Genomic DNA, 27355 nt, shown 5'->3' on the forward strand with positions numbered 1-27355 from the left:
TGACAAGTAAGATAAACAGAGCGACTTTAGAGTGGAGGGGACGACGTGGCGCGATGTGAAGCAGGAACTAGTATCTCTGATGTCTGGCGTGGCCACTTTAGACTGGAAGAGGAGATACTCGGAGGAATTTATGGATTATGATTGAAACACGTGGGAAGCTGTCATTGGAAGGAAGGTGCAATGTGCAGCTTGTGGGGTCCAGTAAATGTGGTGGTCTTGAGTGTCCTTACGTTTCCTAATCGCAACCAGTTTAAATAATTAGATGTAATAAAATTTTCAAAATTATCACGTACACACACACATATATGCTTAATTGCTAAATTAATAATTAATTATCAGTATTATTTTTAAGTAAATTGTTTATTTTGAATGCATTAATTAATATGAAAGGATTAATTTTATTGTTAATGTTAAGATAACAAATAATATAAAATATTTTACTTTAAACTTTATTTAATAACTTAATATTTTAATTAGTTTCAAAAAAATCTTAATATTTTAATTTTTTGAAGCAAATATTTTAATACATTAATTATCATAATATTATTTAAAATTTTATATTAGTATATATTATCTTATTAATCCATTGAAAATATTTATTTTAAGTTACTATAAAACAAAAATGGAGATAGAAATTTTTTATTTTATCCTATATCCCTCTTAATACATAATAAATAAATAAAAAAAGGAGCTTCATCATGCGAAAATTAGTTGATATTTTAGTAAATATTTTTCTTATAATTATGTAAAATATACTTCTGCATATTGCAACAGTCAACCCTTTGATGAAATTCATGTGCTCTTAAAGCATATGCAGGTTTTGCGGCCCCATCTCGTGGCCGCCCCATATTTGGATAATGAGAAAGCAAGGACTTAAAATAACTTTATTTTTCACTATTTTTTGTTTGGATGAGAGAAAATTAGGGGGAAAAATGTATATTAGATGGAAAATAAATTTTATAATCTACTATCATGGTTTTATTCAAATTAAAGGAAAAATTTTAAAATTATAAATACATCCCAATATCTTTTTTATTTTTCTTTACTCTAACTAAATTAAAAACACCATAATATTGAGATAGGAATATTTATAGAGTAAAAATTGATGACAATCAGCATATTATTGTTTCCTATGGATGGCGTTAGGAATTTGGTGTGTTAGAATGTGTAGGCTGTATTTGTGTGGTGCTGGTTTTCTTGGAATGGGATAACTTCACGTCGTATTAAAAAAATGGTTGATGGATAATAGAAATTTATTGAGCCAGGTAAATTGAGTATTAATAAGAAGAGGTAGATAATTTCTATTTAAAAATTTCAAATTCAACTCCAAAATTCTATTTAATTATTAATTATAATTTTTTTATATTTACTATTAAATGGCAATCTAGAAAATTCTAGAGAAATAAATGTAGGACTAATCTAGATTAAATAATATGATCGTGAAATATTCTAGAAGATGGTGAAATTAGAGTATATGTCTAGAAAATAAATTATACAAAATTCTAAAATAATGACAAAAATATTAAAAATTTAAATAAATTTTATTTTAAATAAATTCAGTTCACCATAAATCAATTAAGATACATGAAAACGAGTTCACTTAATTGAGTCAATGATAAATTAGGTGCAGTCAATAAATTTTATACCCACAGACTTTAATTAATCCTTTAATTAGTAGCATTAGAAGCCTATAAATACACATAGGTGGATGTCATATGGCCCATTACTCATATTATCTTGTAATTCTCCCCATTAATAAAAGTGTTGTTTTAGTTTTTATTTAATTTAAAATAGTCTATTTTCAGAAACTTTTAGAAATTAAAATTATTTACTTACAAGTATGTTTTATATTTATTTAATTGATATGTTAAATTTTTAATATAATATAAAAATGATAAAAATATTCAATTATAAAAAAAAAAATAATAAAATGAGAAATAGGAGTGACTTAAATGTTATTTGAATTTGGTCGAGAAACTCACTTCTCTTATAAAAGAAAAGTAAACCACATTTACTTTCTAGAAAGTCATTTAATTATGTATAAGATTACGTATAAATTTATTTTTTAATTTATAATACATTAGTACATGATAATATTCCATCCCATTAACAAATTAGTCTCCACCATTATCATTTTTACAATTTAAAAACAATTCTCTAAAGTATTGCTTTCTTACATTTATTTAATAATTATTTATTTATATTTAGATAATCACATATTTATATCGTAATTATTTAAATATAAAAATACTTAAAATAATTAATCAGATAAAGATTGTGTTTCAAACAGTAAAAAATTATTACATTCTGTAAATTTTGGAAAATTAATGAATATAAAATTATCAACTCATTTTAAAACAATTTTTTATAATTGTTTATTAAATGATATTAATTAAGCCAAGAATGTGTATTTATTTATCACCCATGCACGTTGCGTCCGTAATAATGTGCATGTATTAATGTTATTGCAAGAGAAAAAGGTATGTTAAAGAAGGGAGTCATTGATTAATTAATTAAGCCAGCTTGATAATTAAATATGTATTTCAAAATAAATAAAGTTAAGAGTTTAAATATTGATTCTTTTTAGTATTAATTAAGTCACATGGAACTTAATTATCAGCTATTGGACTTTGTTTATCTATTTTTCTATTTTATCTCCTCTCCCATGCTCAGAAGTCAGATCTTTTTTTTTTCAGACACTATAAATATAAATTTTATATACTTCAAATGGTTTAAATAAATAAATATACTAAATAGTTAATCGTTTAAAAATGCAACAACTAAACATTTAATAATTTTAAAAAATAAAGACTATATAATATATTTTTTAAAATAAAATAATAAAATAATTGATTTCACTGCTATTTTTCCGAAATATTTATAAGCTAACAATTTCATCCTTTTCTATGTAAAAGTAATCCACATTTCTGGGAAAAATTCTGATCCTAGTAAAATATTTGCAATGTTAATAAAGTTAATGTAATTAATTCTCACTATCACTTTTTTCCTAAACTATACATGATAGTTTTTTTTTTTTTTGGGTTATATTTGCCCTACTTCCACGAAACTAAAGCAGCAAACGTAATCAAAATAGCATCATGTTCATGTCATCTGTTCTCCCGATTCGTATGAACACTGAAAAAAAAAATATTAACTTTGTCGTGCTTGTCACATCGAAGGAAGGGAAATTGTCTTCTGTAATTAATAGTATTAACGCATAAGCCGGGACTATATTAGAAGTTCTACATCTCCACTTGCCCAGCTCCATGCCCACTTCGACAAAAAAAATTAAAAAAACTATTTTTTGAAGTAAAAAATAAATCTCCCCGCTCTTTCTTCATTTCTCAAATTTCTGTGTTTTTGGTTATGATTTAATAAAGAATATTTACTCGGCATCCTATTTAGTAGTAAGAAATTAATAAGAAAGGAGAAAAACACGTAATTATGAAATGTACTAAAAGAATTACGTTGAAATGGTCAGCAATTGGACTTTGAACCGCATTTCCTATGACCAGACCGGTCTTAATGAAGAATAAAAAAAAAAACAGGGTGATATTTTTCTCAGTCAAACCTGTGTCTTTACGTGCACATCCCCCTTCTCCTTTCCCTTAAAATCCCAAGCCACTCCTTCTTCAGGTTCTCAGTCTTACTTCATTTCTAATTTCATAGCCCCATAAGCTTACAAGTCAGATCATTACTATACTTTCCTTTTATTTTATTATTTTGGCCTTTTTCAGTTAATCCATTTTCCCCATAAATTTTTTACTTTCAGGTAGAGCTTCTCATCATTTGATACTACCTGGTATTGTGATCATATGAAGTAGAAAATTAGTAACCTACATTTCACGAACTTGCAGCAACAGTCAGGCTGAGAAATGGAGAACATGGGGGATTGGGAGCAGAAGGATCTTGTAAACGAGCTAATGCTGGGGAGAGAGCTGGCAAGGCAACTCCAAATCCACCTCAACGTCCCATCTTCTTCTCCAGAAACCCGTGAAACGTTGGTCCATGAGATCCAAGCTTCTTATGAAAAGGCACTTTCGATGCTAAATCCCACAGGATCAATTGCCATTGGTGTGTCTGAGTCTCCGCCTTCTCTAAGTGGAAGCCCCCGGACTGAAGACTCTGAACGGGAGTTGAAGGACCACGATCTTAGACATGCTTCTAGGAAAAGGTGCATACATGATGCCTCGTCAGTGTTCTGTTTCGAACTTTGGGTGAGATTTATCTAAATTGTGGGTGTCGTATTTCTGAATGTTAACTCTGCAGGAAGGGCATGCCAAGGTGGACACGACAAGTACGAGTTAGCCCAGGGATAGGACTAGAAGGGCCTCTTGATGATGGCTTCAGCTGGAGAAAGTACGGCCAGAAAGACATCCTAGGAGCTAAATATCCAAGGTGCGCTAATTACTTACATTTAGGGATATTGAGTGCAATATACAAGGTTTTGCAAAAGGGTATATACATATATTGCATTAGAGATATTGGGAAACGCCAAAAACATACCATGATATAATAACCATTTAAGCAGCAGCGTACTAGAAATTTGGTCTCCTCATGTTGCTTGCTATATATATTCTCAGAATACTAGTTCCTGGAAAAGGAACTTTATATTGTAATATATGAGAATTCTGATAATTTGCAAGACTATATTTTAGGTAGCTAGTCTATGCTACGTTATCTTAAGCAATAATGCCCTCTCTGCTGCATGCCATTAATTAATGCAGAGTTTTCTAACCACAGAAAAAAAGCATGCCAAGAATTGAATCTTATAATACCTACATTAATCCATTCACCTATCCCAACTGTCACGATATCTACTATACAATTTCGTTAAAAGTTATGTTGCTTCTGCTTATTATTATTATTGTATCATCCATAAATTAAATCCCTCTCTTTCTCATAGGATTAGGAATATAAATTTGTATCTGCAGGGGCTATTATAGGTGCACTGAGAGAATTGTCCAAGGATGTTTAGCAACAAAACAAGTCCAACTTTCCAATGAAGACCCTACCATCTTCCAGATTACCTACCGTGGAAGGCATACTTGCACCCAAGCCCATATGCTCTCTCCTTCAAAGCCACTCCAGAATCAAGGACCAACAAACACCGTTATGGAGCCCCAGAAGCCCCAAGAAAATCTACAACAACAATCGCAAGATCTCTCCTCGGACTTTCTTTCGGGGCTTAAAGTCATAACTGAAGTATTGGACTCGAGTCAGCAATCAGTTCCTCCCTTTTACTTCCCTTCTGCAGCAAGTGTTAAGGCAGATAATGAAGCTTTTTCGCCTTATGTGGTGGATAAGAGCTTCATTGAGAATTCCCATTTCTCTCTATCTTCAAGTGGGATGCACCATTACAGCTTTGGAGGGAATCGGAATTTTCAGACTTCTGCTGAAGCTGAGCTGACTGACATAATCTGCGCTGCTACTTCAACTACTGATTCTCCCACTATTGGTTTGGATTTCCCATTTGCCAATGTAGAATTTGATCCAAACACATTTGACAATTCAGGATTCCTATCCTAGGAACACGCGCAGCTTGGAAATCAAGGTAAACAGCTAGAGCATGTGATAAGCAACTTGCACCTGGTGGGTGGTCAAATTGTATTACAAGTTAATTAATAATTAATTTATTTGCGAAGAAAAATTTCCTAGGGCCGTTTTGAAGAAATATATTTTGCAACATGTTTTGTGTTTTTTTTTTATACAAAATTTTATCTTTCCATTTTAATCCATAATCATTAATGGTTGACTGTTATAATGATTGTACTTTATTTTCTACTTGTTATTTTTTTTTTTATGTCTAAACAAGATCTAAATTAGCGCTTGATTGAATTTCACCTCCACTTGCCATGCGAAGATCGAGATAATTCTGTATATATATTAACACACATGAATCTACATTTATAATGAAAAATAATTAAAAAAAAAGAAATATAATATTGTAATACCCGGCTAGAGTCCGGCATCGGAATTCCTGTAGTCCGGTGGAATTTCGAGTGCCGGAACCCGCTAGAAGGGTAGTACATATGTTTTTCTCACTCACGTGTTTTACCTTGTTTTACTGTTTTAAGTAGTAAGGAAATGAGTTTTTAAGTGAAAAGAGCCAAGGGAGAAAATGGCAAGTTCGGCCGCCGAATGTGAGTTTCGGCCGCCGAACCTTGCATGGTTTCGGATTCACGTTTGGCCGCCGAAGGTGGTCTGGCTAGCCACCTATAAAAGGCCCCAAGTCGGTGGAAGGATGATATTTTACTTCCCCCTTCAGCCAAAGGTGAGCCTAAACCCTTCCCAAGTTGACTTGCATGATCTTCTTCAAATCTTTCAAGGTTTTAACAAGATTTGTGTTATTTTTGAAGTTTTTGAGCATAAAACCCAAGACTTGAAGTTTGGAGACTTGAGGAGTGTTTTCCCCATATCTCTACGTTAGGACCCTTCATCCTCTCGTTTACCAGAGGTAAGTGAAGTTTCCTGACATCTTTTAATGTTTTAAGCAAGTTTTATGCAAGTTGGTTGGGTAGATATGCATGTTTAGGTTAAGTAGGTTTTATGTGAGTTTTGTGTAAAAGCATGTTATGTGTTGTGTTTGTTGATGTTGTTTGGGGTTTTAAGATAGTTTTGGACCCCTTTGTGCATGTACATGAGTATATGCTCGTTGTGGTTTGGTTGGTTGCATGTTTGAGTGTGTTTGGGGGAAATTGTGCATGAAACAGAACAAGTGTAACGACCCGGAAACCGGACCGCTACCGGCGCTAGGATTCAGGTCGGCTTAAGGCCGCCGGAACCCGTAGCAAGCCAAACATACATCCTGTGAACCTGTTTAATCCCATACATGAACCAAAACATACATAAAAATTAAAACTTTTCTTTCATTCAAACATTTCTTTACCCAGCCTAGCCTGTGCATGCATAACCATAACATAAACCCCTCATTGGAGTTCTCAACAAATACTCCAAGGGGGTACATAACATATATCAGGCTTGGGTTACATAAACATCATAAAACATTTACTTCATGTATTTAAGGGATTACAACAGACTCTAGTCAAGCACACTATAAAACTTACATTACATTACATAATATACTTTTACATTATGAATAAACCATGTCCACAGCTATGCTATTACATAAACTTCTCTTACTCTTCTGACTTCTCTATCTACACGGTACCTGCAAGACTGGGGTTAGGGGAGAGGGGTGAGCTAAAGAGCCCAGTGAGTAAAAAGTAAAAACGTGATATTAATTCCTCCATTTTTAGGTATTTTATTCTCCATTTTATTATTTACATTTGCTTTAATTCCACACTTTTTAGGTATATTATTATTCATTTTATTATTAACATTAAATAACATAACTTTTACTTTACATGCTTTCATGAAATGCAACACATCACATTTAATCACATAAAGGATGGTATTGTCACCATTAGTCCTCACATCTCCAAGTGCTAGGGGCGTAGAATGGGCCTCGCTGGTCTTTCTCTTACATAACATACATATCATAACATTCCAAAGTGCCAGGGGCGTAGAATGGGCCTCGCTGGTCTTTCTCTTACATAATGCCAGGGGCGTAGAATGGGCCTCACTGGTCTTCCATAACATATCATCATAACATAACATTAGAGGACTATGAATCACCCAATAACCATCCACATCAACATCAAATTATGCAATGCAACATATTCGTGAATTTCTAATGCAAACATCCTAAAGCATCACATGGCATTAATGATGCATGAGTATGCTATCAGATTCATCCATTTGTTCATTTATTCATTACTTAAAAACTTAGGGAATAATCCCACTCACCTGGTGACCGAAGCTTTAACGACGGACTCTGAAAGACTATCTCACAACCGGGGGTCTCGGGTCCTCGGGTCCGAACCTACACAGGTGGACTCAAATGAGGCACCAAACAACAAGAACATAACTCTAAACATACCCCCCAAAAACTTCCTAAAAACACCTCAAAACATCCCTAAAAAACATGCAAGAAAAGGCTGGGAAGGGCACTTTCGGCGGCACCTTCGGCGGCCGGAAGTCCCTCCAGAGCCGAAAGTCAGGCAGGTTCGGCGGCACCTTCGGCGGCCGAAACTCCCAGACAGAGACGAAACTCATGCATGTTCGGCGGCACCTTCGGCGGCCGAAAGTCTCGGACAGAGCCGAACTCAAACTTTCGGGGGCAGGCTTCGGCAGCCTAAAGCTGCCTCCCAAGCTGGTTCGGCGGCCGAAAGTACCTTCGGCTGCCGAACCTGGTTTCTGCCAAAGGGCAGAAACTTGGCTCTTCATGCCCAAAACAACCCCCTACACAACCAATCATGCATAAACCTATTCTACAACAAGCATACTCAAGCATACAAGCTCCTAGGGGTCTCCAACAAGCTTAAACCCCAACTACAACACACAAGCAAGCCACATTGCACATAAACACACATTAAAACCATGGATTTTTCATAAAAACCCAACAAGCCTACTCATGCATTTCTACCCCAAAACCTTGCACAAAACTTACTTAAAACACATATAAAACTAGAGATCGGCTCTTACCTCTTTGAAGATCGAGAGAGAAACGATCCTAGCTCGAAGATGGGGAGATTCGAGTTCTTGAACTTCAAAGCTCCAAAACTTGCTTAAACTTTAAAACTCTTCAAAAACAAGATGTAACTTGTTAAGATCTAAAGGATTTGAGGGAAAACACTTAAAATGACCATAGGAGGGCTAAAGCTTACCGTCGGCCGAAATGGGAGAGAAAACCTCGCCTGTTTCGGTCACGGGGTCCTTTATAGGGCTGGTTCTGCCACCTTTCGGCGGCCTAACGTGCCCCCACATCTCATGCATGTTCGGCGGCCGAACATGAGGTTCGGCGGCCGAACCTTGAGTCTTTCAAGCAAGGCTTTCGGAGGCCTAAAGCGCTCCCAAAACCCCACCATGTTCGGCGGCCGAACCTAACTTTCGGCGGCCGAACCTGGCAAAGCCTCCTTTGATCCATTTCATTCAAAACTCAAATTCCTTTTTGCTTAAAAACATAAAATACATTAAAAACATTTTATAAAACATGGTTTTACCCTTCTAGAAGTTTCCGACATCCGAGATTCCACCGGACGGTAGGAATTCCGATACCGGAGTCTAGCCGGATATTACAACAAGTTTCTGTCTAACTGGAAAATCCAGTTTCGGCCGCCGAAGGAAGGTTCGGCCGCCGAACGTGCTAAGGAGGTGGTTTCGGCTGCCTAAGCTCGCCCCCGAAGATTTGGACTTTCGGCTCTGGAGCGGGGTTTCGGCCGCCGAAGGTGCCGCCGAAGGTTAGAGACTTTTGTCTCTGGAGTGCCTTTCAGCCCCCGAACCTTGCCCCCGAAAGGGTTCGGCTGCCGAAAGTGGAAGTTCGGCCGCCGAAGGTGCTTGAGTTTCGTCTCTGGAAGGGATTTTCGGCCGCCGAACCTGCCGCCGAACGTGCCCTGTCCAGCCTTCCTTGGCAGGCTTTATGTGATTGTTTTAGGATGTTTTAAGGGGGTTTTGGGGAGTTTTATAGCATTGTTTTTGAGTTCGTTTGGTCCCTCATTTGAGTCCACCTGTGTAGGAACGGACCAGAGGAACCGAAGAGAGCAGCAGTGAGCACTGCTTCAGAGTATTCAGAGTCAGTACAGAGTCAGCCAGAGGTGAGTGGAACTAAACATACATCTTTTTACTATGATAAATAAAATGCTTTTAGCATGTTTCATGCATCATGATAGTTATAGTAGGTTGCTTGCACTAGATTCACGAATATGGCGCATTGCATAATATGATGAATATGATGATGTGGATGGCCCAAGGCGACCCCAATAGCCCTAGAGATGTTATAAGACCTGGTCAGGCCAGGCATACACATACAGATGTTGTAAGACCTGGCCGGGCTAGGCATACTGAGGTTGTAAGACCTAGCTGGGCCAGGCATACTGACACTGGAGGAAATTTTGGTGGTCATGTCCATCCGAGATGTGAAATGTTTGTGATGTGATGCATTTCATGAGAGCATGTAATGAGTGAACTGTTTTCAGTGTTTCTACTCACTGGGCTTTATAGCTCACCCCTCTCCCCTAACCTAGTTTTGCAGGTTCAGTGTGCAAGGGAGTCTAGCAGGGTACAGGAAGAGAGAGAGTAAGAGATGTGTAATAGCCTAGTGTGGACATGTAACGATGTAAAGAAAAATAATAATGTAAAGAGTTGTAATGGTTTTGTATAGTATTGTGCTTGACCCAGATGTAATGTAAATCCCTTTTGTTTACATGGTCTGTTATGTATATGTCTAGTTGATGAGTATGTATGTATGACCAGGTTTAACATATACTGTGTGGACTCACTTAGAGTTTTGATGAGTGCTCTGACAAGGGGAGTCTGTGTATAGAGATAGTACATGCACAGGTTGAACCATGGTATGGGATGGCAGAGGTTTACAGGTTATGTTTGATCATGTATGGGATTTTACAGGTACGAAGAGGGTATGACAGGCTTGCTACGAGTCCCGGCGACCTTAAGTCGATCTGGATCCTAGCGCCAGTGGCAGTCCGATTTTCGGGTCGTTACAAATATTCTATCAATAAATAACTTATTTATATAAATATAAACAACTCATTAATTTTGCTAAAATTAATTATATAATTTTCTTGCAATCATATGATTGCAGCACTCTTCATCTTTTTTTTTTTTTTCAGAAAAAAAGTATATTTTGTACATTATGATAAAAAAAAATTAAAAATTGATTGTTGGGCCTGGTCCAGAACGAGTAGGTACGTTCTGGACCACGTTTTAAAATTATCACATCGCAAAATAATTATTATGAAAAATAATATAATATGAATTTAAAAGCTGAAAGCTGATAAGAAATTTCTGTGACCACGTTTTTCCTTCTCATCAACCGGGCGAAGCCCAGATCTAGGTCAAATGACGGAAAGGATTCTGGAGCCATAGCCATTTCATTAATTAGTGTGGTTTACGACAAAGGGAGCAAAGCAAGGCCATCTCATTCAAACTTTGAATTGGGCATAGCTTAGTGAGCCCACATTTTCAGACTCACTAGAGTAATTGCATGGTCCATTTTAGGTCTCAAAACATGAACCAGAACCACTGTAAATGGAAACAATTTCACCTGTGGTCCAGGCCAGGTCCCGTTAAGCACACACTCTGTTTCAGTCTAGCCTGGGATCTGCTATTTCCCAAGGCCACCTCCCACCTGAGGTTACAGGGGGCCATGCATTAGTGGTCCATATTTGCCATGGATTGAATCTAGAAGCAAGTTGTTTCAAAACTGTAAGCTGTGGTTAGTGGTCCATTTGGTTTACAATCTCGCATGCTTCCGCCCCTCAAACACGCCACTTCTGAATACTTTGAAGGACCCATCTATGAAATTTGTACTGAAATTTAAAACACAAATGTTAATTTCCATACGATAGTGGGTGGCCGACATTATTAGGGTTATGATTCTCATGGCATTTTGATTTGAGTTTGATTACCTGTCGTTTTCTCTCTTTCAAATTCATATATTTCCTGTATCAATTAATCCCTTTTAGTTTCTTGGTTAAAACAAAAATTACATTTGATATTTGAATGGAGTAACACAATAAATAATTGAATTTGGAATTAATATATTAATTTTTGAAGTGTGAGTTTTTCATTTTCTTAATACAATTACCTTCAACGTGTGAATTATCCATTAACTAGCTAATAGTGATAAAACTTAATTACAAGGAATAAGACTCAGAAATTAGAAATTGAATTCGCACATTAATTAAAATAAAACTTGAGAATTGAGAATGCTCAATTGCAAAATACTACCTTAACCTAGCCAGCTAACGACTAACTACCCACTAGAGGTTATGAGACTGATCTACAATTACACTTGCTAAAAGCAATGCTGATAAATGCCTCCCTAAGTTTCCTTATTACTACATGCATCTTCAAGATAAAGAGAGAAAATTAGAAGGCTGACTCTTGAAGCTTCAATAAATCTATACTAATTAGCAGAATGTTTGCTGGATTTGCTGAGCGAGCTCCTCTGCACTAAGTTGGCATTCAATTCCAATCTGTTAAAGGAAAGCAGAATTAACAATGGTCCTGTACGTCTATAGAATCAATAAAAAAGCTAATTTCGTTCAAAATAGAAATTATATTTAATGCATTTTTTAAAGAAAAATCTTTAATTTGTTTCATTTTTTTTTCACTCTTAACAATTATTGAAGAATATGATATTGTTAGGAGTTGGATCACCTTACATATGTGAGATCGAGGTAGAACTCAAGCCACCTATTTTTTTTTTTAATGTCTTTTTCTTTTACTCAACTAACAGATATGACCAGAATCTAAAGAATATATGAGTTACATATATATATTTCTTCGAGTGTTACCTTGATAGTGAAGGAGTTAAGCATGGTCTCATCGACAGTGTTCATGCTCACTTGTAGGATCTCGAGCGAGAGGTCCTCCAGGGCAGAAACAATCTTTACAGCTTGACCGGGAATCATGGGAGATACTGTTTTCAATAGAACATTTGGGCCAGAGAACTTAACCTCCACAACGGCAATGGCAGACTTGGAATTTGCAACCAGTTCATTGTTGTCATTTATGGAGGAAGAAGAAGAAGTTGGGGATGGTTCGAGAGAACTGGCCATGGTGGGGGAGAGGTAGCCTTGCTGTAACCTTGGTCTGTAAGGGCTACCTGGTTGTGGGGTTCTTGGGCTTATAGGTAAATTAAGTCTAGGACTCAGCGGTGGTTTTCTAGGGCTAAGTGGTGAGGGTCTTGGACTTGACACTACCCTGGGGCTGAGTACTTCACTGTAAACTTTTCTTTGCTTCTTGGCCTCAAGGGATTGTAGAACTTGCTGCAACTCATTGATGTAATCAACAACACCTCCGATTATTGATGCTTGGTCTCCCTAATGCATAATAGAGATTAGGGAAACTAAGGGAAAAATAAATATAAAAAAATTTAGTTTTTAATCATCATGGTTTTTTCTAAAGAAAACGAAATTGAATTTCACGTTTCAACTTAAGGAATTCAACTTTTGAATCATCATTAGCAAGAGGTAGGAGGTCTACCCAAATCGAACTTGGCCAAAGAAATTACAAAAAGGAAAGACAAGATAGAGAAAAGAAAGACATCTGGGCAAAAGAACTTCTATTTTTCTTTTGCTTTGTTTGGTGAGAAAATTATTTCATTGGTTTAGTGATAAAAAACTTCGTCCATTGGCAAAACAATCTGAGCCAGTATAGTTTGTAGAGTTAGATATTGAAACTTTTACTTCTTTTTATTTTTTTATTTAAGGACTTTTTGTTCTCTTCTCGTCTATAATCAGCGGTAAGATCGATCGAGTCGACGAATACTCCCAAAGGAAGAGTAAATTAAGGGAAAGCTTCGATATCCATACTTAGGAAGAAGTATAAAAATAGAAAACTTACTCTCTTGACATAGAAGCAAGGCATGAGCGATCTCAAAGCAGACAAGTGCTCGTTCATTTGTTTTCTCCGGTTGCGCTCCACTGTAATATGAGATATCTTTTGCTGGCCATCTGGGTTTACCAGTTCCTCTGGAGAAGTTGCTGTGGTCTTTTGTCTCTTGCTCTTTGGAGAAGTTTCGATCTCAGTTTCAGATTCTAGCAGAGCACTAGAACATGTAGACTTCTGGGATAACAGCCTCGTCTTTTCTTCGCTTTCTTTTGAGCTCACAACAACTTCGTCCGATGGTGCAACTGGAGGGAACTCTGTTACGCTATCTAAGCTCTCAAAAATAGCGAAGAGATCGTCTCCGTGCAAGTTAGCGTCGCAAAATTCAGGTCTATCCAAAAAATCAGAGAAACTGTCACTCATTGTGAACCTCCTTTTTTTTTTTTGCTTGCTTCCTTTAGTAGTGCAGATAAATATGGACGGGGAAAGGATGAGTGAAGTGGAATAAAGACCCTAATGCTGTAGCACGAAGGTATGAAATTGATCAGGATCAAGGAGAAAACAAAATATATGGCGAAAGAAGTATTTATACAAGAAGTGGTGCGACAATCTAAACTATCACCATCAACTCCTAGTTAAGGGTGTCTCATGTGAAGTTAGGTTGAAGTTTGCTGCTAATTGCTGGGAAACTTAAAGAGAATCTGGGAGGCAGTGAGCACTGAAAACCAAGATGATAAAAGCCAAGAAAACTGAATCGGGGAGAGAGAGAGGGGAGATTTATTAAGAAAAAGGGGATGTCAAGGGAGTTGGCATGGAAAGAATACTGGTGGGTTGATTACCATTCTTGAATCCTATCATGTTCTGTGGAAAAGCGAGATGTATTTTTATGCGCATCTAAGGATTGTCTAGAATTTATTTTCTTTTTATTTTATTTTATAGGAGATGGATTATTAGAGTGTGAAACTAAGTGTACTTTACAATATCATTGTATTCATGTAAATTACAGAATTTTCATAATTTCATGTAGATCAAGATTGATTTTTGGTTTAACAGGTGGATCTTAGTTAGACCTCCACCAATTTTGGAAACTAATCCAGATCAATATTTATTTGAGGTTTTCATAAACACTACACCCTTTTTTTACATGCGGACTATGTGCTCAAGATAGATTTATAAGAGATTATTAAAATTTGGTTTAAATTGAAAAAAAAGTTCAGTTTGATTTTTTTAATTTTAAAAAAATTTATATAATCTAATTATTTTTTTAAAAAAATTGATTGAATACAAACCGAAGAATTTTTTCACTAATTAGTTTAGACCTAGTTAAAAATAAAAATATAGTTTATATAGTTGTTCTTATTACTACATAGTGATTCATAGTATAAATTAAATTAGATTTATATATTACTTATATGAATATGATAGAGTTAAAATATAGTATAATTTTTAAGTATTTTTAGCACAGTGAAATTTTAATTGATTATCTATATTAACCTATTAAATTGTAGAATATATAGCCAATTCAGCAGTAGACAACACAATGCTCTCAGATCGGATTTACATGATTTGAATTTAAGTTTTTCAAAGTAAAAACTTATAATAAATTCGGATTGAAATAAATCTTCTTCTGAAGGTGCGGACAATATTGTAGTTTTAATGTTACAGTTAGGTTTAAATTGAAGACTGAAATAAGAGGGATTCTCAAACATAAATGTTAGTTGTGTCAGATCCTACCTGACTATGGGCAGCAGACAGTGGTGCTTACTCTTGATGCAGCCGCCTAGCCATATCTTGCACCATTTTTCAATTGATGAATGCAATATTAAATGCATTATAAAATGACATTTTACTCATCTTAGAAACCTTCTTCAATGGCGTCATATACACAAAGACAAAATTCTATACACATCATTTATTAAAAATGCATGCACTTAGTAGCAATTGAGACCGTATTTAAACACTCAATGTAAAATAAAAAAAAATATATAGCTTTTACCTTCCGACTGACTTTGATGTATCATCTCTTTTCATGATTTTTTTATTATATATTATTAATTCTGATATTATAAAATCTTAAACACTGTTCTCCTGTTGAACTAACTATGAATTATGCTGGCCTCATTTTCTCAAGAACTACGCCGAGCTGGGTAGTTTTACTACAGCAATCTAAAGAGGTATGACAAAGTGGATTTGGGAGTGAGAGAGAGAAATAAATGTGGGAGGAGAAGTCTGCAACTTGTCCGATGGGGAGTTTGAAATATTATAAATTATAAACAAACAAAGAAAGGGTATGAATGCGCAGACACGGGATCTCCGTGCCTCCTACGATGCTCATCAATATACGAATTTCAATAGTATAATTTTTTCGGCTTACACAGAGTAATTGCATGGGAATGCGGTTCAATTTAAAGGGAAACGTGTCTTCACTATTATTTCGTTTTTTTCTGCAATCAATTTTCATACTAATGAATACAACATTTCCTTCTCACCCATCAATTTTCACATTTACCATCTTCAACCACCATCTCTCTCTCTCTCTGTTCTCTGGACTCAACACTGTTTGCTAACGGGAATTTAGCTGAACCAAACTTAATCATGATGTAACTGAGTATTGTTCTTGTTATCTCGTGTAATTCTGATAGATACTATTGATTGCTTTTATGTACTAGATGGTCTCAAACCCAGATTTTAGCTACCCAACGTTACAAATGCCAGAGATCAGTTTTTCTCACAGATGATATTATGATGTATCAGCCCTAGGCAGGCTCCATCTTTGTCTTCCTTCCTTAACCCATCATTTTACCCTGCCTCCTACTCAATTACTTGTCAACCTTATACATTTTCGCGACTATTATATTGCAAGCCTTTTGCATCCATAAATAACCCCATTAATATCTATATATGCAACATTCAAAGTTTGTGGTGCATGTGAATGTGCATGTTTTAGTTTTGAATATGCGAAAGGCTATCGTTTGCTAAATTGGAAACTATTAGATCAAACAAATTAATTAGTTATATAATGCTTTGGATGTTGCAATTAATTCTGACTCTTACAGGGTTCAGGTTTTACGTGAAATAGCAATAGCCATGCAACTTTTCAGGTATAGCTATATGTTATCTAGCGTAGCTCAACTACTCAAGGCCGTCAACCATTTGTCGGTAGCTATATTTAGCACAAAACGAAAGTTAAGCAGAAAGAATCCATTCGTCTTGGAGATTCTCTCTATATCTAATAATCTTATTTGGATGTTGTAGCCTGAATCAGTTAGTGATGGGATATATGGAGTATCTCTATGTACATAATACATATAAAAGCATGCAACTTCATATCATTTAAAGCATACTACGCCATATATGTGAATCTAAATGTGGGGCAAAATAAAATTAAAAAAAAAAAAAAGAAAAACAAAATAATAATAAGCGGGACCTCCATAGCTTCATTTACTTGCGAATCTAAACATCATCATGAAATATATGAGCAAAAACATTACTACATATCTACGTTTGTTAATTTGTCACCTCCCTCTCTCGCTCAGTTACGTAATCCGGCGTCTCATTTGTGATTATTATCAAAACTATGGGAGCAGTATATGCAACCGGAGCACCGATCAGACGGATGTCGGATACCAAAGAATTAATGTGGACCCACCAACTTGATTGCATTATAGATTTTTGGGTCCCATTATTGATTTCATGTCCCCATGGTGCCCTAGAACAGTTGAGGTGTAGAGTTTGGTGCAGCCCCCCCTTCCCAGCCTCCATTTAATTCACTTTATATGCAATATCCTCTACTGCTAGCAATTGAGTTGAATGATGTTTCACCCGGTTCACTTCATCATGCTCCTTAAGTCAAGACTCCTACCCCACTGACTACACATATTCGATTTTTTTTTCACCTCACTAACACAATATATAAAGAATTTTGAGGTAACTAAGATATTAAATGGCTAAAATTCAAGTGAACTTATGAAAATTGAAAAAAAAAAAAAAAAGCATAGAGGAGATTGCTCTCTATATGATATTGGGTTCGATTCACTAGTTCTTGAATGCACACTCAAGTATGTGGGATGCCTTTTTAACTTGTCCAGAAATTTGATGAATTGGTTATGGTGCAAATAAGATTGACCTAAATATTATTTAATAGTACATGAAAAATATCTGTTCACTAATATATAATCCATTCAAAAATAAACACTTAAATTATATTATAAAATGACAATCTAGGGAAAATGGCAGTAAAAAACAGAGGAAAAAAATAATTTAAAAATTTATATTACATATATATTTATAAAATTCTGTACAGCCCCTCATCAATGATGAATGGAATCATCTAGTGGTAGTAATAATTTAAAAATAGAATTCTTATTAAATTGTATGTCTAAATTAGTAGTTTAAATATATAAAATTTTACATAGATTTATCTTATATTTATAAATTAGACTTAAGTAAAATTTTCTTAAAAAGTTTTGGTGGCAAAGACTACGAAGTCCCATGGACTAGTGTTGTTTATTGGCATTTTCTAGAGTCACCCCCTGGTTAGCAAGTTTTTTCCCTGGACACAGACAGGGTCTGGCCCCTCCACCATATGGGACTTGGCAGAATCGTATTTGTTGGAGTTTTGCATGGTTGAGTTAATAAAATGGGACAAAGTTTGTTGAACCTATTTTCTCTCAAATATGCAACATGCGCCCTTACATAGACATCCATAACTAGATGTCGTAAATGTGGAAGAAAGATGCCCACATGAATGCACAGCTTGCCTTCAGTAAACAACAAATTTTAGAGATGGCTAGATATAGCAAACCCGTTTTGGCTTTTTGGTGATGCTGACCAATGAACTTTTTGAATTGGTTGGCAAAATGTAAATGCTTTCATCTTTGGCTCTCATAGGTCCACTTCTTCATTCAGGAATGTCTGGGACATCTGGGACCTTTTTAAATATATTTTTTTAAGACGAAAATGCAATTTCATATCGCATTGATGTTTCCCATATTTAACTGTTCGTTACTTGCGAAACTTTTTGAAAATGGCATCATGGATTAATCACGGCTCATCATAAAACATGCCCGTTAAATACTTGAATTGCAGCAGGTCCAAAAGACAAAACAGGAAGACCACCCAGGCAAACAGTGAAGAGATGAAATTCTTCTCTCTTTTTTTTTTTACTTTCAATAAGCTTATGAGCTATGTATTTCCTCAAATATTGTACTAAATGGGGGAAAAGCTGAAAGAGATTTTCTCAAATATTGCCCTTTTAATGGAGGTGTAACGTTTCTTTTTGAGACAATTGAGAACAGAGTTAAAAATTTCCAACCTTGCACACAATTGAAGATGTGCAGAGAAACAAAAGCTTCATTCCGATTTGACACAGTACTTCCTCAAAACTAGAGGGAAAAATAGAATAGCATTTCTCGGCCGCTAATATGATTCTAACTTCTACTTCCCTTGCAGGCTAAATAAATCGATTCTTGAAACTCTGCCATTCCATCATGAACCCAATTCTTCAAAAGCTTTTACCCACTAGTCTCTCAACAAGGATGCTGTGGTCGTTCGGGATTTTCCCCCAGAAATGTTAGCTTCCATTAGTAAGACGGCCTTAATTCTTTATCTACAAAAAGCGATGCATCCTAGTTAGAACATTCCAAAGAACTGGATGCTTGTGCAACTGTCCCAGCCAAAGGATTGTATATGGCAAAATTCAGAAATAAATAGAAGTTAGCTATCTGGTATGATATTATTTTAGATAGGAAACTAATGGGAAGAAGAAAAAGATAAACACAAGTAATTGGAAGTCACAAGAAATTGGAAGTTAAAGCCCTCAACTAGAGTTGCATCCTGCACTTCAAGAGATTGGACCACTCCCTAACAGAAGTTTTTCGGATTCTGATAGAATGTTCTTAATTTTTTATTTAGACAGCCTCGGGGGACTATACCTATGAGAAATTCTGTTGCAAAAGCCAAATGGTCTTTGCCAATAGCCATTGCAACCACAAGGGCCAATTGTGCCTCTTGTAACATCATTGATATTGTGTCCATCAAAGCTTTTTCAGATTCTTTAGTGTGAGCTGAAAAGGCATTCAAAAATGCAAATTAACATGCTGATTACAATACCACCTTGGAGAATGCATGACCCAAGTCATAAAAATGGACTGAAGTATTTACAATCTGGAGAAGCTTACTCATTTAGAACATCAGGAAGAAGCAATAGCAAAAAATGGGAATTAATCTCCATCAACCAGTCTATAGCTGCAGGAAGTCCTAATACTTCAGCTTCTTCAGATGCTAGAAATTCTCCATCCTGTGCCATCCATAAAGTATCAAAAGAACAAAGTAGTAATACGTGTTAGTAAATAGCTTGCCTCATCCATAATGTATCCATTAGTATACATCTAGCTGACTAAGTGGCTCACAGAGCCAAGATGAGCTATGCAAGTTCTTTTAGGTTAATTTCCTATTCAAAATGGAATAATAAAGGTCATTAACCTTGAATGAGCACCGCTAATAGTGGGACTTTAGGGATAAAGCAGTACATGTCTCAAATGACAAGAGAGCAGCAATCCAATTACGAAGAAATCCCAAAATCAACACTATTTTTCCAGCCATTTTGTTCTGTCTATTGTAAGACACTTGACATTAAGTACCAAAATCAGAGAACTTTTGAAGTAAATAAAAGACTAATGGAGATATGTATCCTACAGAACCTCCACCCAGAAGCAAAATTCAGATTGATAGACTTCTTTCAACTGTTACAGTTCCTAGTAAAACTGAACCAATTCTCAGGGTAGTCTTATATTTATACTCATGGAAAAATGTAAGAGCATTTAGTTAGCTATTAATTTAATATCAGTTATTGCTATACAGGAAGTCCTGTATTAGCTGAATAGGAATTATCTTTTTTTCTAAATAGGAAGTCCTTTACAAAGTACTGTATTTATAGGAATTTTATGAGAAAAACACGAGAATTATTTTGATTGGGTTCCTTAACGCTCAGATATTGGAAGGTTCTAAGGAGCCTTCAACATTTTGCCATGATAGGTGATAAAGGTAAGGGCAGGAGATTAATCAACCTCAGTCAGGATTATCCTTCAACTTCTGATTTCACACTACATGAGGATTCTAGTTATGGCTGATGCAGCAAGTCCAGAAATCGTAGCATCTCGAGCACCTCAAAATTTCAATATTCACTTGAGCAAACAGGGACAATGCAGTGGCAGTAAGAACCTCAAATAAGTTCAGGTATACATCATAATACTGCATAAAAGATATCTTTCAAATCATTTGCATGATACTAATCCAAATATACCATGCTTCTCTAGCAGCAGCAGCTTGGTGCCCAAAAATTCAATAGCTTTTTTTTATCTAAAATATGCTTAAATTACTTGTGAAATGAAAGATAATCAGATCAAAGATTTTTCTTCTTCCTATTCTTCTCTTTCGTTCTGACTTTGTCCTTAAATTAAAAGAACTAGCAATAAGAAGTCCAATTAATGATGAGAGATGGAGTTCATGTTTATGGTTATTGAGCTGTTTGTGGGTTTGAAGTTTGTCGAAGACTTGTTCTTTAGGCAGATATCAAAAGATTCTTCCTTGTTTATTTGTATTGATTTAAAATGATAGAAAAATCATAAGACAACTTCCACTACCATTATTCTCTTGATTGAATATTCTATTTTAGCTTAAAATTGAAGTGATGATTGAGCTTCAACACTCAAATTTAATATGAGAATATTATTTTAATTTTTCTTTTCGTAAATTACAAATGCTCATTGAAGTTGCCAGATAGAGCCAGCGGATAGAATGAATGTAACTAAAATAGAAATGGAAGAAATAATGATATTCAATCCTGAGAACAGCTTGGAATTACAAGGAAAATTTGAAAGAAATGGAAGGCCACATGGGTTGGCGGGTCCTCTATAGATAGTTGCGGTGTAGACCCCACATTGAGGAACAAATATAGAAACGGCTATAAATAACGCAATGCAATGTATTCACCAGCAATCCACAAGTGTAGCTTTCTTCTTAATTTGTTTTAGTATATAATTGAGTTTCCTCTCTCACTCGATCTTTTTCTCGAACACATAAGAGATGGCCGTTTGTAGAGTTTCATTTGGAGTTTTGGTCGCCATTGTTGCTCTCTTTGCCGTTGTCTTGCCTTTGGCTCATGCCCAGTCCCCGGTTTCTGCTCCTTCTCCTTCTCCCACAAGCGACGGTAACTCTTTTTCTTTCTTCTTCTATTACATCACAAAAATCTGTTTATTACGTGTTTCTTTTTATTTAAGATTGAAAAATTATAGAATAATTGGCCTTATTTATTTATCTAGTTATTGATTATATGTAGTTGAAAATTGCATAAGTAATTAAGAAGAGGTGGGTTTGATTGCAGGCACCACAATAGACCAAGGAGTAGCATATGTTCTAATGCTAGTGGCATTGGTGCTCACATACCTTATTCACTGATATCCAACCTTCAACTTCATCGTAATTAGCTTCAATTTATTCTCTTCTATTTTTGAGGATGTGGGTATTTGTCCATTTGGATTTAAGCCACCAACTCATTTTCATTTGGGCAGTGCATTCTTTCTGCACTTCTTTTTTATTATTTTATATTAATTTTCCAGTGATCACTTCTTCTTTTTCTTTATTTTTTATTTTATGGTTATTTTACTTTCTTACTCATAATTAATTAAGGTCTAGTTTTACCATTTACTTTGAAATTGTTATGAAAATAAATCTATTTAAAAAGACAAATAACAGAAATATATATATATTAAGCTATCTAGTGTAATAATGGGCAGCAGCGAGTATAATTCAATGATAAGTTGATATATATCGAACCTGGAACCGATTAATGGGCAGAAAAATCTTTCAGAACTGTTGTAGCTAAACCAAACGAAAGTCAAGACTTAATCAAAGTTGGAACCCATTTTCATCGTATTCTCCTCCCAAAATATTTATATGGACTTAAAGCGCAATAGCTACCATGAAATACACACAAAAAAATAAGTAAAATTTATGTATTTATGTTAGTATGAACAAAATTATTAATTAATTTTTTATTTTAAAAATATATTAAAAAAACTTCTATTTTTGTGATTTTTTTTAAAAAATAAAAGAAATAAAATTGAACCATCAAAATGTCAGATAAATCCTAGATTAAGAGAATATCGCAATTTACAAAATTACTGCTTACTTATTTAAAAAAAAAATTTATAATTTCATTAATTTTTTATTTTAATTTTATAATTTATTATAAAATATATAATTTAATTTTATATCAAAATTATTTTAAACTACTGTATAATTAATATATAATAATAATTTTTAAATATTATACGAGCGGATAATTTATATTATAAAATGTTAATTTAATATAAAATTTAAAAAATAGTGTAATGAATAATGGATAGAAATATAATATATTTTTTTATATTTTTTCTTTATTTTTAAATAGAATTTTTTTAAAAAATCTCAATGAAAATAATCAACGAGTTTTTAAAAAAAATAAATAAATAACGAGTTTTTACTAGGCAACAAAAGTAAAAGTAAGTAAAATGTAGAAGGTGAAAGTGAAAAATTTACCGTGAGTGACCGGCTGACAGCTGTCTTTCTTCCAGAGAAAGCTCACCGTAGGCCGAAACAAAAACTTTCCCTGCCCATAATTCATTGGCTTTCCCCACATGAAATGGGATATGGAGATTGAAGAAATAGAAGCTGTTCTCGAGAAAATCTGGGACCTGCACGATAAACTGAGCGACGCAATTCACTCAATTTCTCGTATCCACTTCCTCAATTCCGTCAGAAACCTCAGGAAGTCCGATAAGAAGAAACCCAGCAACGACGCAGCTGAAGAGAACCGGTCTGGGTTTGTCTTCGTCAAGGACTTCCGTGTCTATGATAATGACTCCGCGATTCAAGAAGCCAAGAGTCTCAACGCTATCAGGACTGCTCTCGAGAACCTCGAGGATCAGTTGGAGTTTTTCCATGTAAGTCCAATTTCTTAGGGTTTTCTTTTTCACTTGGTTATTTGTGATGTGTGTATTTTGATTGGATTATGTTTGGACCTTGAGAAAATTTACAAGAAGGAAGGAAAACTGGAAGATATTATCGCTTTGTTATTATAGATAATGTATCAGTTATTAGTGAAAGTGAAGCATTGTGTTAATATTTGTTCAAATATCGCGATTTGAAACGTTGAAGTAATTCTACAAATTTTTTTGTTAGTGTTTTGTTAAACTCTATTCTGTAAAATTATTCATAATTTAGTTGAATTCAAGATAGAAAATTCATTTAAAATGAATTTCGCTGTTTGATATGGAGAGATTAAAATGCAGAATTTAATTAGATTCCGCATAACCCCTGCATTTCATAATTGAAATTCATTTTCTTTCATTTCCTAAACTTTCCTATAAAATTTTAAAAAGTTAATTTTCTGCTCTATGAAAAATCTATATTTAATAATTTTATAACAATTAATAAGCATATATATCTATTAATAATATGTTAAAAATGTAAAATAAATTTATGCCTTGAAGATTTATACAACTAAATAAATAGTGTCACTACTAATAGCATAATAAGCTTAGATATTATAAAGTTAGAAAAAACAATATTTTATATAGTGTCTTGACATATTAATTGTAAATAAGTAAAATATTACTTTTACAGTTTTAATCTAGTTTAGTTAGTTTAGTTAAATATAAAAAGATAAATGATTGAGAGAAAATTATTTGATATGGGCAATTTAATCTAAAACGTATTGTTTGTGTAATTTTTGTGAAAATTCATTTTAAATTTATGTTAAGATATGGAGGCTAATAATATATTATGAACTGTACACCGTACTCTAATAAGATCGCGAATCCAACTCCGCGCTGAGTTGGCTGGGGTGTGGAGGTCGGGAGTCCTGAGGTGAACTTTTTTTAGAGCTATTTTGTCCTTTTGTATTTTTTTCAGGATATATAAATATGTAATATTTTTCTAGTGTATTTTGTTCTAAAACTCACAAGAGAAATAAGAAAATCCTTACCGCCGTGGACGTAACCAAATTGGTGTTAAATCTTTATATTGATTTCTTTTTGTATTTATTTTTGGATTATGTGATTGTTGGATTCTTAACGATTTCATCAAATATGAAAGGGATTAGTTTTAGTTATAAGCAATTCCATACTAAAATTGAATAAACATAGAATTCAATTTAATTCCACAAAATTTTAAAAATTGGAATTGAACTAAACATAATGTTTAGGTAGAAACCGCTTAACCCCTTTTTATTCACCAAAAACAAACATTTAGGAAATAAATTGGACCCTGCATATATAATTAATGATCTTAGGTAAGAAGCACCCTGGTCTAGTCGCAGCTTTTGCCCAGGAAATTGATTCAAGTTCAAGACTTTGTATGGATCATATTGGAATCAAATTGTGGCAGTTTATAGGGAGAATATTAAACCATTTAGGATAGAATTTAGTTGTTGGTTCTAGAAAGAAATAGATTATGGAATGGAAACGTGTGTAGAGTGCCAAGTAGTTATACTGGATTTCTGAAATTTTCTGTTCATAAAAGGAATCAGTGTATGCTTTCTAAAGTTAGGAATAACCTAGTTACAAGTGCAAATCAATTTTTATAAATGTTTGTGAGGATGGATTAGATTTTTTGTGGATTAAATATTAATATCATTTGTCTAACATTGGAATTGCATCAGTTGATTGAATGGAGGAAAGCTGGTTATGGTAGAAATAACATTTGCTTTTACTTGCAGTAAGTTATGCTCTATATTAGGTTAACTGAAGTTCTTGTCCTACAATGAGAAGAATGATACCTGATTAATTTCCAAGCTAGGTCTACATGGTTGTGTTAAACTTTGTTGAGTTGTTGTTGATGCCTGTACTGATGAACCATTATGTATAGAAGTCTCTGTTTCTGTTGCTGCAGTTTATGCATATGGATCTCTTTGGCTATTAGAATACATTCACGTCATTGTTCTGTTTTGCAGACTGTACAAATACAACAGCGTGCGGAGAGAGATGCTGCAATTGCTCGGTTAGAACAAAGCAGGATTGTTCTTGCAATGAGATTAGCAGAGCACCATGGTAAGAAGTACAAAGTCATTGAAGAAGCTCTGGCTTTTGTTGGGGATGTACGTGATGCAAGTCGCTTTGTTTCTCCTGAAAACCTTTATGGTGCATCTCAATGTCTATCTGGAGAGAATCATGTCAGGCATGAAGAGAAGGAGTCTAACATTGCGATCAAAGTTCTCATTTCAGGTCTTGATTATGTGAGGAAATCCCTTAAATTGGACCACGTGGGTGGGTTGCTGGGCAATGCTGCATTGTTTGCAGTAAGCATGATTGTGTTGCTCCATCTGCATCCGGAAGCTTACAAGGAGCATCCATATAAGCAAGAACTTATCTACGACAATAGAAATGTAAGGAAAGCTCCTCAGGCTGAGAGATCTTCATCCAGTGTTAATTTGGATCACTTGGATGTGATGTTAGCCAGGGGTTGAAATCTACAGGCTTGAAAATTTTCAGTTTTAGCAAAGAATGGGAAGCCGTGATGTTATTATTGAAGTTGTTTAGTTATTTTTCGATTTCTTCCCACAAAATCCACTTAGTTTGCAAGAGTGTTAGCAAGCTAGTATGATTTGATGCCATTTTTTTTTATTGCCATATCAATTGAGACGGCAGATTCTTGTTGACGAGCAGCGGATTTGAGGTGCCAATAGCAATAGTGGACTTGTGATTGTTGATAAGCTTTCTTTTGCCCTGAGATTTGAATGCTTAATGTATATTACTGCCTCCAAAGTATGAAATTTACAGGACGGGTATACAACAGCAAATCTTTAAAATAGATGAAGCTGTGGGAAATAACGACTAACGAGCGCTGTAATGCTCAGCCTCTGCGTGCAATGGAAAGATGGTTAGTGAAGCAGTAGAGATAAACTCTTGGAATAAAAGAGGATAGGAAAATAGAATTGGTGCAATTTCAGACGTAGAAATACGAGTCAATGGACTCACATTTATCTAGGGTACATGGAAAATGAAGCATGAACTACGAAGTTGGGAATATATGAAACCAGTCCGATGGCCTATGGAATTAGAAATGTAATATGGGAGATCCCTGGGTCCAGTCCAGATACATCATTGACTCTTGTAAATTGGATCCAATGCTGTAAGTGGGACATTGGGCTGGAGAGTAGGTAATGGGCCAGTTCCACGACAGCCTCATTGACTCTTGGACCGGACTTAGCAAGCAATCCAGATGCCTGTATCAAATATTAATGAATTAAAAATTTATATTCTTTTTGCTTGAAAGTAAAGCAGAGTATGAAACGCATGAAGATGATGTTTATCAAATTGTTTTGCTGGAAAGGGATGCACATCGCAACTTTGTCTAAACTAGAGAATCATTTTTACAATTCCATAGGACCCACCACTCTTTTCTTTATAATTTAAATAAATAAATGTTAAAGCTGTAGAAGACGCCCTAAGAGCAAAAGGTCATGAGCTCATCAGTCACCCCATTCCGTGAAGAAGCATATGGTGTCTCGTCTCATGATTACGCCACGTGGATAAAGAAAAACATTGACTGTTAACGGGGTTGCACTATTCCCATCAGAGTTCACGTGCCACACCACCCCTCTTGTCTTCTTTCTTGTTGGGCCAAGAGACCAGGGCCCACCTCAGCGTCCAAAAGTCTGATTCGCATGTGCGTGAGGCCGGTGAGGGTGACCATCAGCCTCAGCTCAGGCTACAAAAACCATCGTTTGATTTTATGGGGACCAACTGTCGTGATTCAGTGCTCCTCGGTCAGAGCCACGTGGACAACCAACGCCCCCACCAACTTCATTAGTCAAACTTCTAATGAGATCTTTCAGCTACAATCGCTATGATAAATGCTGATTATCATCATTTCATTTTTTATTTTCTTTTTTTATATT

General features: G+C 35.0%; 4 protein-coding genes across 5 annotated transcripts; 3 read left to right on the forward strand and 1 right to left on the reverse strand.

The window, feature by feature from the left end:
- Positions 1-3588: 3588 nt before the first annotated feature.
- Positions 3589-9817, forward strand: LOC110631349 (probable WRKY transcription factor 41). Of its 2 annotated transcripts, none has more exons than XM_043950216.1 (4): positions 3589-4174; positions 4270-4398; positions 4935-5554; positions 9578-9817. In XM_043950216.1, the coding sequence occupies exons 1-3, from the start codon at positions 3876-3878 to the stop codon at positions 5527-5529; spliced, it is 1023 nt and encodes a 340-aa protein (XP_043806151.1). In that variant the 5' UTR covers positions 3589-3875; the 3' UTR covers positions 5530-5554; positions 9578-9817. The 2 variants fall into 2 exon arrangements, with proteins under 2 accessions (XP_043806151.1, XP_043806150.1); XM_043950215.1 differs by lacking the exon at positions 9578-9817 and having other exon boundaries at positions 3590-3772; positions 3858-4174; positions 4935-5700.
- Positions 9818-11704: 1887 nt separating this feature from the next.
- Positions 11705-14318, reverse strand: LOC110600341 (transcription factor SPEECHLESS). Its single transcript, XM_021737177.2, has 3 exons — positions 13432-14318; positions 12381-12908; positions 11705-12059 (listed from the first exon to the last, which is right to left on the reverse strand). Exons 1-3 carry the CDS (start codon positions 13837-13839, stop codon positions 11994-11996), a joined length of 1002 nt encoding a protein of 333 aa, XP_021592869.1. The 5' UTR covers positions 13840-14318; the 3' UTR covers positions 11705-11993.
- A 7078-nt stretch (positions 14319-21396) lies between these two features.
- Positions 21397-22057, forward strand: LOC122721680 (arabinogalactan protein 41-like). Its single transcript, XM_043950058.1, has 2 exons — positions 21397-21625; positions 21800-22057. Exons 1-2 carry the CDS (start codon positions 21502-21504, stop codon positions 21871-21873), a joined length of 198 nt encoding a protein of 65 aa, XP_043805993.1. The 5' UTR covers positions 21397-21501; the 3' UTR covers positions 21874-22057.
- Positions 22058-23053: 996 nt separating this feature from the next.
- Positions 23054-26167, forward strand: LOC110630796 (plastid division protein PDV1). Its single transcript, XM_021778381.2, has 2 exons — positions 23054-23399; positions 25409-26167. The coding sequence occupies exons 1-2, from the start codon at positions 23094-23096 to the stop codon at positions 25919-25921; spliced, it is 819 nt and encodes a 272-aa protein (XP_021634073.1). The 5' UTR covers positions 23054-23093; the 3' UTR covers positions 25922-26167.
- Positions 26168-27355: the final 1188 nt, after the last annotated feature.

The sequence above is a fragment of the Manihot esculenta genome, chromosome 14 (assembly GCF_001659605.2).
Source record: "Manihot esculenta cultivar AM560-2 chromosome 14, M.esculenta_v8, whole genome shotgun sequence".
NCBI classification, from domain to species: domain Eukaryota; kingdom Viridiplantae; phylum Streptophyta; class Magnoliopsida; order Malpighiales; family Euphorbiaceae; genus Manihot; species Manihot esculenta.